The following is a 19,072-nucleotide window of genomic DNA, read 5'->3' as shown; positions in this document are numbered from 1 at the left end:
CTTGCATCGTTGCTGCATTACAAAAAAACCCACAAAACTCCGATATCGCTCGTCGTGTATATGCGTGTGGCTCAGTGTGCTCTTGTGTCGAGTTTCGCTCTCACAATGCTCTTTGTTTGCTCGGAGGAATACATTCCGCTACTAACGCGATACGCAGGAAACCTAAAAACGTGAGGCCACACGCAGACTTCCGCGTGCCCAATCCGCAGTGCCATTATTATTACTGCTCGAGATTCATTCCTCCTTGGTGCGGGAGGCCAATCGTGCAGGGCGTATAGTGGCATGAAGCGACCTCGGGAAACTCTAAGCCAATGAAGATCAGAAATAATAATCATCATCAATCGTTGCATTTATTGGGCACTTGAATGCCTCAGGAACTCAAAAGTGCCTCAAATCACACCTCATCTCAAACATTCGAAGGGCACCCCCGTGGCAGCTGTCACCCACGGTACAAAGTTGACTTGGTGCCGAGTGCCAGACGCCTTCGGAACCGGTCACTGGGCAGCACTCGGCATATTGAGCAATCGGTTCACTTATTATGTACACGTCTCGAGTGCAGCATGGTCAACACATTTCATACCTCACACAGTGCAATGCTAAAGGCGGGTCTGCTGCAAAACATGTATAGACAATACCATCACCCTGTTCAAAGAGAGAGACAGATATCCTTCAAACATCGTCGAAGAAGAGCAACGATTATTAATATCGTTCAACTGCGGAGGTTACCAGTGATTATCACAAACAGCACCCGACGTTCTCAGTAGCAGCGTGTGCTGATGTTCAATGTGAAGTCACAAACGCTCCGAAGGTGAGGCCCGCCAGATTGTGGCTAAGCGGTAGAGCGAGCGGCTCGCGATCGGAAGGTCCGTGAGTTCCCATCATCCCTCGGGGTTAGATAAAAAAAAATCACTTTGCGAGGAAGCACAGTGGTTCTTAACACGGCGCTAGGCTTTCGTGACCAATGTTATTATTCGCTGCATGAGTACAATGCGTGTTGGACAACACTACCCATGTGCTGCTGGAGCAGCAATCAGTTGTTCATCACGTGACAACTTTATTCACTGGCTGTGTCGAGTCAAGGAGGGTGTAACGACACAAATTTGACTCGCACGGTGACCTGATCCAGAAACCAATTATTTGTAGTGATTTTTTTGGATAGACTTTCCTCCCTCCATAGAAATCTGGACTTCCATTGATTCAGGGAGCTGTAAACAGGAGTTTTCTCCATCGCCTCGATGCTCCTTTGGCTTTTGAGTAGGCCAGTAACAATTCAAATCTCCAGTGATATCCACTCATTGTCTCCATTTAATGTCACGATTCGCTCACACAGCAGATACGCACTTTGTATGGTTGTGGATCGAGTTAAATATATTTGGCCGCAGGGGTCACATCAACCAGTCCACATACAAATGAGAAAAAAAAATCCATACGCAATGTTACGTACAAGCCGCGTAATATTTGATTCGGTTCATAAAATGTTTACCTGCGAAAACCCTACCATATTAATCGCTGTGCTGCCCTTCTCTGCACTGGCTTTAGGTAATACTTGTAGAATTGCTTTACAAATTCTGTTACCGATGGTTAAAGCACTACATATAATGGCACCAGATGTACTCGTCAGAGTTTGTTGTTCCCATTCAGCTTTAGCAGCGTAGCGATGAGGTCGCCTGATAGCAGTGGCCTCTGCTCTGCATTGCGAGGGTCAGGCTCAGGAGGAGAGGAGGTGGCTTTTTGTGTTCAGGCTCCACAACTGTAGAATTCTGCCCCAACGCACCAGAGGTCGCCCCGCAGGAACTACTGTTAACTCGAGGCTTAAGGCCCATTTCTATACTCTAGCATTTTGATTTTACTCCGGCATCTTGCGACAATTTTACCCTTTAGTTTTTCCTTCTCTTTGTGTTTTTACGATTATTCGAGCGTTTCCACATTTGTCTTTGTGAGTGTTTGTTTTGCCTTAACCTCGTGTGAAGTGGCCTTGCACTCTTGTGGCATTAAAGGTGCGCTCTCTAGAGACTATCATTATTATTTGATCATCATTATGGGTGGAAAATGTACCCTGCATGTCAATGATTCCCTTTGTGTAAAAAATCACGGCGGAAGCCAGAGGGCGCACGGGGCCGCACACGGACACCAACAACAGCCAACGGGGGGCCACCGCGCGCGCCGTCCACGGCGCCAAGTAGCGAGCGTCGTTGCATTTCGGAAAGGGTAATTTTTGCCGTTATATTTCCACGAGGTCTGTGGATTACCGGCACTTATGGTGATCACAAGTAAGTTTTGTCTGAGACAACTTTCGTTTTTTGTGAGTCCTGTTTTTTTCTGCAGCACAATTGTCTTTGCTCTGATTCTATTGATTCATTGCTGTACTTAGACTCTATATCACTGCTTTTATCATTTAGGTGACCCGGCTAACTTTTGCAGATCAGACTCTCATCCTGGTCACACAAAATCAATTTGAAACTCAAAACTTCGAACCGGCACCTTCATATGTTTGACAACATTCACAACAACAACAAATAACATCTTGCACATTACCCAGCGGCGACCGACGAGAACCAAAAAGAGCCGAGGGATCCGCTTGTAACCATGGGCGACATGCCGAGAGCCCGGGGTAACGCGTCAACGCGTCTCAGCGAGTGAAGAAGTGGCGAGCAGACTCGGGTACAAAACCAGGAGGCCGTGAGGAAGTTCACGTGCGACCAGCCTCATCGGTCACGGCTGGGCCATTGCGTTACTCGGCGGCCTGGCCGACAACGTCGAGGGGCCCAGGCAACACGGGCAGAAGGAGGCCGGTTGAAACCCTTGCGGAGATGAGCGACAGGATCGGTTCACGTCGCCCGTCCCGGAATTCACGGCCCAGAGCCCTCTAAGGTTTGGATTTTCTGAGATGCGTCGAGGGCGTTTTTTGGCTTCATGGTGGTAGAAAAAAAAAACCCAAATCCAGTTAAAGTTGCAGCACCAACGGACGCCCCTCGACACGCACGCCACACTTGCAAAGGCGATAATACTGCATCAGGGTCATTAAAATCGGTAAGACAGTTTTTCACGGCAAATCGTAATGTTTAAATATGATTTATCCTCGTCATCCCCACGGATGATAAAAAAACAACCCCTAAATGGGCAGTGGAGAATAACAACCCCCCCCCACCCACCCCCGCGCTCCGACCCACCTACACGAACGGCTGCTCGACGATACAAATTCACCCCAAACCCCCCGTGGTGCGGCGGCCACCAACCATCAATTTTCTCTCTGTTTTGCGACTGCAGCTGCGGGGAATGGCTCGACGGACGTCTGCAGTTCACGCAGGCTGGTTTTGAGAAACGTTTAAAAAAAGCAGAGCGACGCGTTAAGCGTGGTCCCGAGAGAATTTGGTGTCGCGGCAACGCACGTTTGCAGAATGCTCATCGCAGTACCAGGTCGATTGCTTCCGTTTTTGTCTCTGTTAGTGAAGCTGTGGCTGAGACGAACAGGAAAGCGACGTACGGGTATCTTTAGGCAAAACAAGTGATTTCGGTGAATGTACCTTTCGACGTCGCCGCCGCTGGATGAGGCCGGGGCTATGGCTTAACATTCCCTCGGGCGAGAACGTGAGGATCTCCGTGACCACCGTCACCCGCCCTTCCGCGCCCGTACATCTCCCGCCGCCGCTGTCTAATGCGTCGGAAGCCGCATGGACACCGCGGGCGGGCACAAGCCTCACGGCGCAGACCCCGGCAGCCCTCCACATTAGCTTCACGGACGACGCAGGAGCCAGCCGCACGCACGCACGCACGCGCGTTTCGCACAATCTCCGGCATCTCCGCAGGGACCGCACGCCGCATAGATGGGGTGCGCTGTCTCTCCGCGAATCCACTGCCGTTATCGGATCCCCGCGGAGCTGGCAGCCGGGAGCTCCTTCTCGCCTGCCCATGCGCGCGCGTCCACGGTTAGGGGAAAGGCCGAGAGGAGTCTCGTTCCTCTCACGAGAGGAACTCGTGAGGCTCCGAATAGTCCGTGATGAGGTCCTCCAGCTGGTGGTCGAGCTGCAGGAACGACGGTCGGCAAGCCTCCTCCTTGTGCCAGCAGTTGTACATGATGGAGTAGAAGTCTCGCGGGCAGTTCGTGGGACACGGCATGCGGTAGCCGTGTTCCAGCTCCTCCAGGACCTCCGCGTTGGTCATCCCTGAGTGCGGAGTGCGGGGGGGGGGAGACAGTGGTACACGGCGCTGGATGCGGGGAGACACGGCGGAGTGGTTGGCATGCTCATTCGCTGGAAATCCAAAGTGGTTTCCTGCTCGAATGAGCAGTGAGGCATTGGTGCTCATCCCTTGCCTACAAACCTGAGCCAATGGTGGATATTGCACATTGTTCTGGCAGGGGGGCAAGTCTCTGCATGGATAGGACAACTGTAGTTGACCTCCCCACGAAGTGGTTTTATAAACCGTGGAGGGATGGTGGGCTGCATCCAGGTTTGAACTTGCAACCTTCCGATTGCGAGCTGTTCACTATGCAGCTGAGCCACCTGGACATACAGAAAGAATGAAGCCCAACACGGGTGTTGCATAGCATGCATGGACGTGCATTGTTCATGTGTGTGTGTGTGTTAATGCGTGGTGCTGGCTACAAAACTACCCACTTAATGCCCACCCACCACATGCGCTCACGACCAGCACTTTCCCAGCAGCCTGTTTGGCTATATGGGGATTATTTGTCTCGTCTCTGCACGTGCGTGGGGAGCAGTCGTGCGTTCCAAGCCCAGTGGACCGCAGTTTGATTCTCACTCAGGACCCATAACTGTGTTGATGTTGGGCTTTCCCCAGGCCGACAGCCCTAAAGGAGTGTGGCCTTCAAAGGTGCTCGCGAACAACATTTTTATTTGGCCACGTAAAATAAAAATACAAATGTACAAATCCCATCAGTCACATGGCCATCTGGGAGTAAAACATTTTTCGCAGCACTTGGTTGAGCGCAAGCAAATTATGGATGAGTTTTGACATTCAGTGCCTCATCATGTTGTTATGTACAGCTTTGGGGGGATGTTTGTCATCGTGTTGTGTGGAGCGGTGGAACAGCGGCTGGCGCATTAGGCTACAAACCCAGCAAATCCGAGGCTGAGTTCCGCTCACAGCTGTGAACAGTGACAAATATTTAAACTGGTACAGGGTCTCCATTACGTCGACTCAGCCTCAGATGAGCAGCTGGTTCGGTGTGTAAATATCAACACTGTGGAAAGACAAAGGCGGCCGGGCATGGTGCTGACCGCCCACCCCCCCCCCCCGCGTGTCGTGCCGGCGTTCACAGGTGCTCGCTCACAGCACCTCACCCCAACAGTGCGTCAGGGGCTATACGGCCGGACCTTTGGTCTTCGTGTGTGGTTTAAGGCGTTTTCTCTGCTGCTGCTGCTCACCCGCGTAGGGCACCTTTCCATACGTGACGATCTCGTACAGCAAGATGCCGAACGACCACACGTCCGACTTGATGGTGAAGCGGCTGTAGTTGGCTGCTTCGGGGGCCGTCCACTTCACGGGGAACTTCCCTCCCTCCCGGGCGATGTACTCGTCATCCTGCGATCAAACACGGACAAAAATTCCCCCCGTATAGCCTATAACAGACTGTTGAGGCGAGGTGCTGTTAGCGAGTAGCAGCACCTATGAAGGTCGGCACAGCACCAGGTGGGGTTGGGTGACCAGCACCACCTGCCGGCCACCTTTGTTTCCCTAGTGGCGATGTTTACAAATTCCACCAGATACTCATTTGTGGCTTAGTTGACCTAGGGGAGGCCCCGGACCGGTGTAGATAATCGTCACTGATGTTGGCCATGAGCAGGAATCGAACTCAGGTCGCCAGGTTCGTAGCACAGCACGCTAACGGCTACACTACCGCTACCCACACCAAGACTGCCACCCCCACTACCATCACCACGACTGCCACCACTACCGCCACCGCTGAGTCTACCTAGGAGAGGCCCCAAGATCAGTTTAGATAATTTCCACTTGTGTTGGTTGTGACGGGGAATCAAACACGGGTCGCCAGGTTTTGAACGCAGCACGCTAACCACAAGACGACCGCTCCCCATGATCCTGCGAACGCACGCACAGTCACTCTTCCTCGCTCTACTCAGTGTCACTCACCCGCAGCCTACACGCTGCATCGTCTTCCCCTCCTTACAGCAAGACACAACCAAATACTTAAGGCTCCTTATTTTTGTTACATATGGCCCTTTTTTGTTACTTATGTTTTCCACAATGGGGCTATTAATTATTCTGTGTTGTAACAGAGAGAGGGTTCTGGTAGTTCACTCACATTGGTTCAAGAAAAGCCTGACTGCTGATGAGACACTGAATGTAGCTTGTGCTGAACCAATGCTGTTGAAACTATGCACTCCCAGAAGGCTGTGCGACTTATGCGAAAAGAAAATCGATATTATTTATTTGCTTTTTATTATGTGAAGGGACTTATAATTGAAGGAAGCAGATTGCCTGCTTATTTATTTTGTTGCTTATAAATCTCCACAATGCCGGTCATGAATATTTTTAGGTAAATCCAAAACAACAACAAAAATCACGCTCAACCCAAACGTTGTGTCGAGGCCGGATTTTGGGAGTTTCTGGACAACGGTGATCCGAACGTCGGGAGCGGGTCGCTACCGTTCAGCCAGGTGTGAACTCAAGGAGCTAGGATCACCCCGTTTACAAGAGTAGCCTGGGTAAAGTTCAGTCTGTGACTCGAACCCAGGTCACTCGCTGTCAAAGGCAGCCATGTAGTATGTACGTTGAACTTCTTTTGCACCGTACGTAGCCAACCGTGCTAATCAGAGGTGCGGAGGAAGGCCAAGAAACTAAGCGGAAAAAACAGTTCTAAAGAAAATTAGTTTTGAATCTAGATGATTTAAAAGTCTACGGCTCCAGTGGCTTCCTAATATCAGAAGGGAGAGCATTCCAGACGGCTGCAGAAGCACATCTGAAAGCGTGCGATATGGTAACCGTCTTTGTTCAATGGCCAGCCAAAAGCCGCTGCGAGGATGATCGGAGTTCACGTGGTGGTTCATGCTCCTTGACGAGATCATCATGGTATTGGGGTTCATTCGTGGCCAGCGCTTTGTGTGTAGTAATCAGCGTGACCTCATGATGTATTAGTTCGGCAAGCGGAATCCAATGCGAGCTCGACGAGCACTGGACGGACGGACGGTCGAATGTTGCAGTACCCGCCACGACGCGTGCCAGAGAACATTTGCGCGCGCTGCAGCTGTAGAGACGGACTGATCGGGTCGGGGAGCGGCAACGCTGCGGGGCCCCTCCCCCTCAAGCCAGGCCCCCGCGCGCCACGCCGGCGACCCACCTTGATGACGCGCGCCAACCCGAAGTCGGCCACCTTGCAGGTGAGATTGTCTCCGACCAGGATGTTCCGCGCCGCCAGGTCGCGGTGGATGTAGTTCTGGGCCTCCAGGTAGGCCATGCCCGACGCCACCTGCACGGCCATGTTGATGAGGTGGCACATCTTCAGGACGCCCCCCTCGTCGTCTGCAAGCAAAGGCACGCGCGGCGCACAACGAACGGCGAGGACGGCGTCAAGCTTGATTTTGTTTGACCAGATGACAACTCATGAGAACCAAGGATAGAGTCTGATTTGCAAGAGTGACCTGGGTCGCCAAAAATAAATGAAAAAGCCAATAAAAAATTACAATCACGAAGAAATCAACGATGAAGAAAAGATAAATGAGAGAAAAAAAATAAGCAAATAGAATCGAGAGACAGCTGGGTTACACAAAAACAAATGCATTACGGACGGAATTGAACACAGTGCACAAACTTCAATAATTGTAACATTAAATTATTTTTCTTGAAATGAAAGTAGGCTCCAACAAATTACTTTTAAAAACAGGAGTACATTTAAGTTACAGAATTATCCACATGAACGGATTGAGGGGTGACGATGGCACTGGTATGGACACGCACATGGATGTGCCAAGCCAAACGCAACTGCGAGTGAAGATATCATGGAGGTTCGACAGCTCCACGGCAGTCAGATTGAGATTTCTAATTCTCAAGAGCTGGAATTTAGGCAAATTATACGAAAACCCAAATTTGAGTGTCATGGTGTTTTTGTGCAGTAATTGGTAACTGGAGCTGCCGTGGTTTAATCAGGTTCCAGCTCGCCAGTCCGATTCCATCTCCCGGCGCGGCAGTTTAAACCACGGCGCAAGTTTAATAAATCCCCAACACCACTGCTTCTGCCAAACCAGCAGTGTCAATGGGTACAACTACGGTTAGTCAATCGACCGGTCATCTTTGGTGGGGCAGAGTGTGGATACTCCCACCTATTCCAGCAGTGGAAGTGTAGACCAAATACTATCTGGAGTTTGCTCGAGTGGAGGTCTCACAGACCCTGGTCTCGGGTTAGCAGGCGAGAATTTGGGGTTGCCACCATCCCCCCACCCCTCCTCTTTCAGTTGGTTACATTCAGGACTTGGGTCATGCAGCTGCTACAGCTGAGGAGAAACCCCTCAGCTCAAATAACATCATGGGTGCAAGGGGGGGTTGACCCTGCCATGGGCTGCTGTTCTTCAAATTTTGGAGGAAGTAGCCACCCCTTGCGAGTAGCTAGCTGATGTACCATCTGCTGAAGAAGTATGAACAGCGATCCAGAGTCTGAGAGCAGGTAAAGTGCCAGGCAGAGATGACCCCCTTAGCGAACAGCTAAAGGAGGGTGGCGTTGGCATCCAGGCTGCCCTGTCTGTCTGGACCACAGGAGAAGTTCCACAGGGTTGTTGAGATGCCCTGGTGGTCCCCCTTTTTTTAAAGGAGGCCACAACAACTACTTAGACATCTCCCCCCTCAATGTGAAGCCGGGAATGGTCCTGGCAATAATTATTCAACAACACATTGCCAGACACGCTGAGGAGAGGCTTGTGGAGCCCCATATTCTCTGTTCGTCTGCTAGAGCAGAGATGTAGGGGATTTCAGCAGGACTTACATTTCTGCTTTATTGATCTGGTCAAAACCCATAATAGATTCAATAGACCAGGGCTTTGAGTTATTTTTCGTGCTTTTAGGCTCCCGGACCCGCTGCTCATAATGAAGAAGTAACTGTATAATGGTGAGCAGGCCTGGGTAAAGCTGAATAGCAAGAAGTCAGAGACACTCCCTGTTCACCTTGGGGTGTGACAGGAATGTCCACTATTTAACATATTTGTTGACCACATAATTCGAGAGGCTTTCCATTGCTGTACCAAATGAGTTTCCATCTGGTACAGATACAATTGGAGGCTGATTGATGCCAAGGGTATGGTCAAGTGATGACTCCCTGTTACTCAACCTGATTATCTGGTAATTGCTGCTCACTCTGAGAAGGAGTTGGAGACTCTGCTGCTGTACTGGAGCCTGCCACTATGAGGTGGGGTCTGTACATCAATTCCACCAAAATAAAACATCTGCCTTAGTATTTGGGTCATCATATACTCTACTCTCTCAACTCCCCATGAGTGATGGGGCAGTTGTGGAAAGAGTGGAGAAGTTTTAATACCTGTGCAGCATGCTTATTATTTCAAATCAGTCGAGCAGCGTTGTTTCATCAGCTGCGTAACGCTGCGTGAAAGCTACCTGGCGTATCACCCCATATAAAGCATTTGGTATTTTCAGCCACAGTTATGCCCTCCCTTCTCTAGACTTACAAAACGTGAAGCCTTTTAAAGGAACATCTGTGCTGATTTTAAACATGTACGTAGGCTGGCCTGCCTATGATCCATCCTAGGGCTAACCAGATGGTACTGTGAGGGGCTTTCAGATCTTTGAAAGATCTGGACACCGTACTATTAGTGAGCTCCTCCAGCGGGCGAGGCTGCTTTGGCTGGGTCATGTAGCCCGCATGCCCAGTCAATGTATAGGCAAGCAGCGTCTGCTTGGCCAGATAGAGGGGGCTAAATGCGTGTCGCAAGGGCTAGAGAAGAGGTGGGCTGATGTGGTATGGAAGGATGTAGAGCTGAGTGGAATGGTACCAGCCGTGTCAAGATCGGCCTCTGTGGAAGAGGCTCGTGAAGGACGCTACCTGGGCAGTTGGAGGCAGTCGGAGGCAGTCGGAGGCAGTCGCCCTCCAACAATAGGGGAGGGCAGAGAAGCGATGCTCACAACAATGAACATAGCGCCTGGTGGCTAAAACTGAGCAAGTTGGCACAGGGGAGAGCACAGGTGGTGTGTCTGCCAGCCATCTCAGTCAACCGTGACCTCCTGCCAGCGGGCGCTCGACACTTCACTGTCTTTAAAGTGCACATAGCCTGGCACGAGCGCCGTGGTGATGTCACCGCCACTTAGTGGAGAATGGCAGTTGGTATTGTTGTTGTTGTGAGTGTGCGTGTGAGTGAGCATGTAAGTGTGAGCACCTGTGAGTATGAGCGCGTGTGTGTGCGTGCGAGCGAGCGGCTCACTCTGCAGGTACTGCAGCAGGCTGCCGTTCACCATGAGCTCCGTGATAATGTAGATGGGCTCCTCCGTGGTGCACACAGCATACAGCTGGATGAGGTTGCAGTGCGTGAACCTCTTCATGATGTGCGCCTCAGCCAGGAACTCTTCGGGCACCATGGCTCCTGTGCGGACGCAAGGCCCAGAGGGCCCGGAGTGTAAAGCGGCCGGCAACAAACAGCAACTGTCAAAGTTGTGAGCGACAAAGAGCGGAAACGCGATTCTCGAAGTGAGCAATGTAATCAGAAGAAAATAAACTCAACGCATTCGCCAAGCAATGATCCAAAACATCGCCTACTTTCTAAGTGTTAATGTTACGTATTTATTTATTTCATTTTACGGCCACAGTGTTATCGACAAATGTGTGGGGTTTTTTTATGTTATTTGTGGTTGTGCACCACTGACAATGCAGCAGCATCACCAGACAAGTGAAGGTTCTTACAAGAGCTTGGGGAATACCACGATACAGAGAGGGGACTCCAAAGTGGAGCAGTGCAATAGGGAGAAGCAGAGAGAGATAAGTGATATGATCTGCAGTGAGTCTCACGTGAGAACCTATTGCCAAGCAGATTATTATTTGGCGATGGCGCTGATGCAGGCGTTGCGAGTGGTGCACAATTAACAAAAAAACACTCAACGCGTTTAGGCATATCTATACAGGAGGCTCCACGCGAAGCTACGGCTCTTCTCGGCCACAGCCACCCCCTTCCTTCTCTAGGATAGCGAAACCTGGACCCCTTTAAATGAACATCCGTGCCAGTTTGAAACACGCAGGGCTGACCTGCCTGCGGTGTATTCTGGGTTTAACCAGGCTGGATTGTGTGAGGAGCTCACAGATCCTCGAAAGATCTGGACACAATCCCTTTGGTGCGCTCTTCTGGTGGACAAGGCTGCATTGGTTGGGTCATGTAGCCTGTATGACCAGCCACCATATGCCCGAGCACATTGTATTTGGCCAGATAGTGGGGGATATACAGGCACGACACAGGCTATAGAGGAGATGGGCGGATGTGGTACATGAGAATGTGGAGCTGAAAGGACTTGCCGATGACCGGTACTGGCGGTGTCAAGATCGGCCACTGCGGAGGAGGATCATGAAGGACGCAGTTGGAGCCAGCTGCCTTCCAAGAACAGCGGATGGAGAGGAGCGATGCTCACAATAACAAAAATTGGAGCGGCGGGCAGCTAAAACGCAGCAAGTTGGCAAAGTAGGGAGCGCAGGTGGTGCATCTGTCATCAACTCATTCGGTCAACCCATGGCACCTGGGAACCTCCTGCCAGCGAGCCTTCAACATATCACGTGGCCTCAGGTTGCACCTAGTCTGGCACAAGTGCCATGGTAACATCACCGCCACTTAGTGGTGAACGGCAGTTGTTGTTGAATGTATGTAGGTGTGTACATATTTGTGTGTAGTGGGGAGTGGTAGTACAGCGGTTAGCGCGCTGCGCTATCAACCCGGCGACCCGGGTTCGATTCCCGCTCACAGCCAACACCGGTGCCGATTATCTGAACCGGTCCCAGGCCTCCCCTAGGTCGACTCAGCCTCAAATGAGTACCTGGTGCGGTGTATAAACATTGCCACTGGGGAGACAAAGGCGGTCGGGCGTGGTTCTGGCCACCCACCCCCTCGTGTACCGTTCCGGCAATCATAGGTGCTCGCTAACAGCACTTGCCCCTACAGTCTGTTAAGGCTATACGGGGGAACTTTGGCTTTGTGTGTAGTGGGGAGTGGTAGTGTAGCGGTTAGCGTGCTGCGCTATGAACCTGGTGACCTGGGTTCGATTCGCACTCACAGCCAATACCAGTGGCGATTATCTGAACCGGTCCTGGGCCTCCCATAGGTCGACTCAGCCTCAAATGAATGCCTGGTGCGATGTGTAAACATTGTCACTGGGGAGACAAAGGCGGCCGGGCGTGGTGTTGGCCACCAACCCCTCGTGTGCCGTGCAGGCCTACATAGGTGCTCGCTAACAGCATTTGTCCCAACAGTCTGTTAAGGAAATATGGGGAGTCTTTTCCGAAGGTGTGTATGCGTGTGTATGCGTGTACGTGTTTGCTGTGTGTGCGACGCATGTCTGTGAGCACCAGGCTTGAGAGTCTTGACGGCGACGCGCGTCGTCTTGTTCCACAGGCCCTCGTACACCTCCCCGAACTGGCCGGCCCCGAGCTGGCGCAGCAGCTCGATGGAGCTCCTCTTCACCTCCCACTGGTCCACCGTGTCGTGCGAGAGGCCGAAGGTCACAGGGCTCGTGACCTGCGGAGTAAAAATAAAAAAAACGCAAACCCCCTAAAGTCAGCGTGATTCCCTCCACTAATGAGCAGTGAGCCGGCGCTCATCTCCCGTTTGCAGCATTGCAGAGTGGTGGAAATTCCACGTTCCTATGGCCGGGGACGAGTCTATCCATAGGACAATTTGTTGAATCCCCAAGAAGTAGTACTCATTTTATAGACCCCAGAAGGAGGGATGATGGTGGGCTGAGTCAACCCCTGCAACTAGAATTTCAAACTCACGCCTTTCGAAGTGCAAGCCGCGTGGCCGGATCGGCAATTTTAATATTTTAGAAATAATTAACTCATTGCATTTGTTTTATTTTCTGTAATTCTAAAGTATACACTGTAGACAGCTTCACAAAAAAAATTAGCTAACACTCCTATTCTCGCACAGGTGTCTGAGACGGATGCTGGGAATTCCATGGCAAAGCAAAGCAGAGGTCCGAAGAAAACACGCGGCATGTGAGTGCCTCGGCTAAATGATGGGAGGTGAAACGGTTGCGCTGGGTGGGCTGTGCGTGCAGGGTGCGTGGGACCGTTGCCAAGACCGGCGTTAGAGTGGACTCCACAAGTCCCCGACCAAAGGGATTAAGAGATTAGCACCTCCAATTAGCACCTCCAATTAGCACGCTTGGCTACGCACGGTGTGAAAAAAGTTGAGGGCGCCACGGTGGTGAGATGTTAACTACCTCGCCTGGTATACAGGAGGGCATGGGTTCCATCCTGACCTTGATGTCTGTATATTTGGAGTTTGCATGTTCTCCCCGTGGTTGCGTGGATTTTACTCCAAGTTCTCCGGTTTTCCCTCCACATTAGAAAAATTCCCTGAGAGTATTTGGCTGCTATACATGTCCACGCGACAAGCCACTTCGTTCAGCTATCATTTGTGGCCAGGTCGCTTCTGAAAAAGAACTAAATAGCTCAGTGGACCTTACCTGGTAAAATAAAGCAAGTTTAGTTTATACATACATACATACAAGATAAGACTTCTAAGAGCAGATAGTTGGAGACTGTCAGGGTAGATCTATGGGTCTCTGCATCTTTGTGTGAGTCTATGGGTCTATGTGAGTCTAAGATCAGATTGCAGGAAACTGTTAGGGCAGATCTATATATCTCTATGTGAGTCTGTGTTGTCTCCATCTGAGCCTATTGGTCTATATGAGTCGAAGGCTACACGGTGGGAGACTGTAAGAGCAGATCTATGTGTCTCTGTGTGATTCTGTGGGTTTCCATGTCAGTCTATGGGTCTATGTGAGTCTAAGGCCACAGGGTGGCAGACTTTGAGGGTAGATCTGTGTTTTTGCGAGTCTGTGGGTCTCCATGTGAGTCTATCGGTCTATGTGAGTCTAATGCCACACAGCAGGAGACTGTAGGGGCAGATCTATGTGTCGCTGTGTAGGTCTATGAGTCTCTGTGCGAGTCTGTGGGTCTCCATGTGAGTATGTGGGTCTCCACGTGAGTCTAAGGCCACACGGTGGGAGGCTGTCAGGGTAGATCTTGGAGCTCGCTGCATGTCGACCCAGTGGCAGCTGCTGCGGGATCTGGAGGAGGGTGGAACGGGTTGGTAGCGAGGTGCAGTGGTGCTGCTGGAGGCATTAACAGCCTTGGCCTGGCTGATGACTTCCTGATCTTGCGTGAATATGAAAATAAATCTGAGAGAGGCAGCCGAGTGACTCGGGGCGTCTGCACAATAAGCCAGGTTTCAAATCCCAGAAACCACCCGGTGAGGAAACTGGTTCTCATGTTTGGTGAGTTGCTGCTCTCAGCTCGGTATGGCACTAAAAGTGTGCAAATCTAAACAATGTAGTTTTTCATTACATTTTTTATACAAATCAAGCTCTGATGAATAAAACCCTCGATGTGACTGCCCACAAAACGAACATCATAATAGCGGAGGCACGTGAGAAAGTATAAGATGACATCTCGATCTACCCTGGCCCCTGCCCTGGCGAGGCCCTGGCGGGGCCCTGGCGGGGCCCTGGTGGGGCCGCACCTGTACGCAGGGCGAGATGAGCGCGCACTTGAGGCCGTTGGCTTCGAGCACGTGGTGCCGCACGAGGTCCTGCAGTGTGGAGAAGGCGGCGCGCTTGTTGATGGTGAAGCCCCCTCCCTCCAGGGGCTGGATGTGGTAGTGCCGCACCTGCTCCACGTCTCGCACTGGGCACGCACACACACACGCAGGGCACGCACACACACGCAGGGCACGCACACACGCAGGGCCCGCACACACACACGCAGGGCACGCACACACACACACACGCAGGGCACGCACACACACATGCAGGGCGCACGGGTTACGGCAGCGGTCCCCCAACAATGAAAGGTCAAAGTGATGCTCTGCTCAAATGAAGCATTGAGGCAGCCGCCCACCTTCTATTTCAGCCTTGAGCCAGTGGTGGAAATCCACAAGCATATTCGCAGTTGAACATCCCCCACATTGTGGTACGCATTTTTATCGACCCCGGAGGGATGACGATGGGCTGAGTGACACCCCCCCCAACCGGGATTTGAACTCGCGACCTTCCGATCGCGAGCCGCTCGCTTGACCGCTGAGCAGCCGCCTGGCACCACCGACCGTGCCCCAAGAACACGACTCTGACGAGTACTGAACAGCGTTGACGACTAAAACGCCATAATGATGTCATACCTAAACGGTTGTGCAATAGGCAAAAAGAAGTACGGTGGTTAGTGCAGGCTCGCGTGAGATAGAGTTAGAAACCCCGGCGAGACGAACTTTGCTTTGCGCAGAACGAATAAAAAAAGGATTTCAACGCAGCCTCCTGCGCCACCTCGGGCACGAGGGCCGCAGTGCGCGTGTATGGGGAACGGCGGTGGAGTGGTTCGCGCGCTGCGCGACGAATCTGGCGACCCGAAATTGATTCCCACTCATGGCCAACACCAGTAGCAAGTATCTGTACCGGTCCTGGGTCTCCCCTAGGTCGAGTCAGCCTCAAATGAGTGCCTGGTGCGGTGTGTAACACATTGCCACTCGGGAGACAAAGGCAGCCGGGCGTGTTGTTGGCCACCCACTCCTTCGTGTGCCGTGCCGGCCTACATAGGTGCTCGCAAAAAAAACAAAACCCACCTCCATGTGGTGCCGGACGAGCAACGCTGTCATGGGCAGTGCCGTGGGGGGAGGGCCAATTCCGATTGGCCTTTCCCCTCAGGGCGTTTGTAGGTACCACAGCGGCTAAATTGGAGTGCTGGACGGGTGCAAGGGGCTGGTAACCCCTGCACCTTCAATACGTTACCACTAAACCACGTCTAAAATATCTAATTAATAAGCTTGTGCAGGAGGCCCCGGGGGGACAGGCATCTATGACGTCTCCTGGCCAAACCCCATTTGGCGGAGCCAGGAGATTGAATCTTTACCCTCGGGGCTCCTCCAGAAACAACAAAAAGCCACTACGGATGTACATGTGGAATGTTCGAATGCTCACTGCGGGGGAGAGGCTGCAACTCACTCCTCTGTCGGGAGCTGGACCGGTACCACCTGGATCTCTGTGGCATTCAGGAGGTCCGGTGGATCATCGGCTCTGGCTCCTGCCACCATGAGGGGTGGACAGTCCTCTACTCGGGGCAGGAGACTGCCAAACAACAGGGTGTGGCTCTTCTTCTGAACAAAAGAATTAAGGGGGCGTGGTAGTGTGGCGGTGAGGTGTGGGAAGCTGTAAGCCCCAGGCTACTTTGGGCTCGCCTTCCCATCAACCGGGGGCGAGGAGTGATGGTTGTGGTTACTTATGCCCCCACCGAAGACGAACATCCGTGGAGGGATACAGGCAAGGCCGATGAGTCAGATGCCTTCTATGACCTCCTGTCACAGGAGCTGGCTAAAGTGGCCCCTCGGGATAGAGTCATCTTGTTGGGTGACTTCAATGCCCAAGTTGGTCATGATGCTGGCATCTGGTCTGGAGTGATTGGAAGGCATGGGCCAGATCAGCTCAATTAAAACGGTAGGAGGCTGCTAGATTTTTGTGCAGCCCATGGGCTTGTAATTACCAACACGCTGTTCCGGCATCGGCGCATCCACACAACATCATGGATGCATGCCGGGTCCAAGAAAGAACATCTGCTGGACTACATAGTGACAGAACAGCGGATGCGAGCCCATGTCCTTGACACCAGGACGGAGCTGATCTGCCCACTGACCATCGACTTGTCATCTGTAAGATGTGCCTGCCATTCTTCCACTCCAGTGGTGGGTGTACACCCAGGACCCCATTCAAACCCTAGGTGGCCTGGTCTCAGCTAGCTGATGAAAGTTGCAAGCGAGAATTTTATCATCAGTTGTAGCTGGGATTGGCATCGTCCACCACTCCTCCTGATGTTGAGGATAAATGGGTGAGATTTAGGACTGTGACTCATGCAGCTGCAATGGCCGCTTTGAAAATGCAGTCCAGACCTCCCAAGAGACCCTGGCTGAAAGAGGAGGTGTTCAAGCTGGCCGAGAAAAAGCGACACGCCCACTCTCACTATCTACAGCATCCTACGTCAGAGAATGAGTAGGCTTTTCACAGCCTTCGCTCGGAGGTTCGGAGAGCCGTGAGGTGCTGCAAGGATGGGTGGTGGTCGCGGGTTTCTGAGGAGATGGAGTCTGCCTCAATGGCAGCGACACACCTATTACCACCATTAGGGGAAAAAACGGTGATCCAATCTCCGACCCCCAGGAACAGGTTTGCAGATTTGCTGATCATTTCTGTGAAGTCTTTGGGGAGGGGAAATCCCTCGACATGGAAAACATCGTGGGACAAAGTGGGGATGACCCTGCTGAGGCTGCGGTGCCTCAAATATTGGAAGAAGTCACCCCCTGTGAGTGGCTGGCTGAAGTGCCATCTGTTGAGGAAGTACTAAAGGCGATCCAGAGTCTGAGACCAGGAAAGGCACCGGGCAGAGATGATCGCCCAAGCGAAATGCTGAGGAAGGGTGGCGTTTATGCACAGACTGCCCTACATGACATCATAACAACAGTCTGGACCACTAGACGGGTTCCGCAGGATTGGAAGGATGGCCTGGTGGTCCCCCTCTTTAAGAAGGGGGACCGCACAGACTGTAACAACTACAGGGGCATCTCACTGTGTGTGTGTAACAGTGTGCCGGGAAAGGTCCTGGCAAGGATTATTCAACATCCCCTTGCCAGGCACGCTGAGGAGAGGCTTGCAGAGCCCCAATGTGGTTTCAGGAAAGGGCGGTCCTGCACAGATGCCATATTCTCTGTCCGTTTGCTACAGCAAAGGTGTAGGGAATTCCAACAAGACCTACATCTCTGCTTTATTTACCTGGTCAAGGCCTATGATACCATCATTAGGCCTGGGCTCTGGGTTATTCTTCGTGCTTTCGGAGTCCCTGACCCTCTGCTCATGATCATTAAGGACCTTCATGATGGTGAGCGGGCCCGAGTAAAACTACGTGGCCAGGAGTCAGAGCTATTCCCTGTTCACCTTGGGGTGCGACAGGGATGTCCTCTGGCTTCCACATTATTTAACATCTTTTTCGATCACGTAGTTCGTGAAGCCTTTGATAGCTGTACCAGAGGAATTTCTATCTAGTACAGATACAATGGGAGGCTGATCGATGCCCGGGTGCGGTCAAGGGATGGCTCCCTATTGGTCAACCATGTTACGTTTCCGATGATTTGGTAATTTCCGCTCACTCAGAGGAGGAGTTGGAGACGCTGCTGCTGAAACTGGAGCGTGCCACTAAGAGGTGAAGCCTTACCATCAGCCCCACCAAAACTAAGCACCTGCCTGGGTATTTTGTACTATCGGACACTTCACCCCCACAACTCTCAATCGGTGATGGGGCAGTTGTGGAGAGAGTGGAGAGTTTCCCATACCTGGGCAGTGTGCTCATGACCGGCTCCGGTTTGACTGCAGAGGTCTCACTCAGAACCAGTCGAGTGGCATTATCTTTTCATCGGTTGTGTAACGCTGTGTGGAAGCTACCTGGTCTGTCGCTCCGCATGAAGCTTCAAGTCTTCTCGACCACAGTCATTCCCTCCCTTCTCTATGCTTGCGAAATGTGGACCCCCCTAATGGAACATCTTCGCCGGTTAGAAACATTTAGGCTGGCCTGCCTACGATCCATCCTGGGTTTAACCAGGCTGGATTGTGTGAGGAGCTCACAAATCCTTGAAAGATCTGGGCAAAGTCCCATCGGTGAGCTCCTCCGGCAGGCAAGGCTGTGTTGGCTGGGTCATGTAGCCCACATGCCCAACCACCGCATGCCTAAACAGCTTTTGTTCGGCCGGATAGAGGGTGCTAAACGGGCACAGCACAGGCTAGAGAAGAGATGGAGTGATGTGGTACAGGAGGATGTGGAGCTGAGTGGACTTGCCGATGACTGGTACCAGCGGTGTCAAGATCGGCC

At 52.0% G+C, this 19,072-nt stretch overlaps 1 protein-coding gene across 2 annotated transcripts in view; it reads right to left on the bottom strand.

Annotated features, from left to right (window-relative positions):
• Positions 1-3,158: 3,158 nt before the first annotated feature.
• Positions 3,159-19,072, bottom strand: part of LOC116948976 (tyrosine-protein kinase Src42A-like) — a 95,263-nt gene continuing 79,349 nt past the window's right edge. For both annotated transcript variants that reach the window (XM_032966308.2, XM_076071948.1), the window contains exons 3-8: positions 14,700-14,863; positions 12,521-12,689; positions 10,401-10,559; positions 7,319-7,500; positions 5,388-5,544; positions 3,159-4,163 (exon numbers count right to left, since the gene is read on the bottom strand). In XM_032966308.2, the coding sequence (XP_032822199.1) occupies positions 3,961-4,163; positions 5,388-5,544; positions 7,319-7,500; positions 10,401-10,559; positions 12,521-12,689; positions 14,700-14,863 (1,034 nt within the window). In that variant the 3' untranslated portion in view covers positions 3,159-3,960. The remainder of the gene's footprint in view (positions 4,164-5,387; positions 5,545-7,318; positions 7,501-10,400; positions 10,560-12,520; positions 12,690-14,699; positions 14,864-19,072) is intronic.

Source organism: Petromyzon marinus, chromosome 35, assembly GCF_048934315.1.
Source record: "Petromyzon marinus isolate PM22_M1 ecotype Great Lakes invasive population chromosome 35, UKy_Petmar_22M1.pri1.0, whole genome shotgun sequence".
NCBI lineage: Eukaryota > Metazoa > Chordata > Hyperoartia > Petromyzontiformes > Petromyzontidae > Petromyzon > Petromyzon marinus.
The sequence above is the reverse complement of the archived record's forward strand: the minus strand, read 5'-3'. Positions and strand labels throughout refer to the sequence as shown.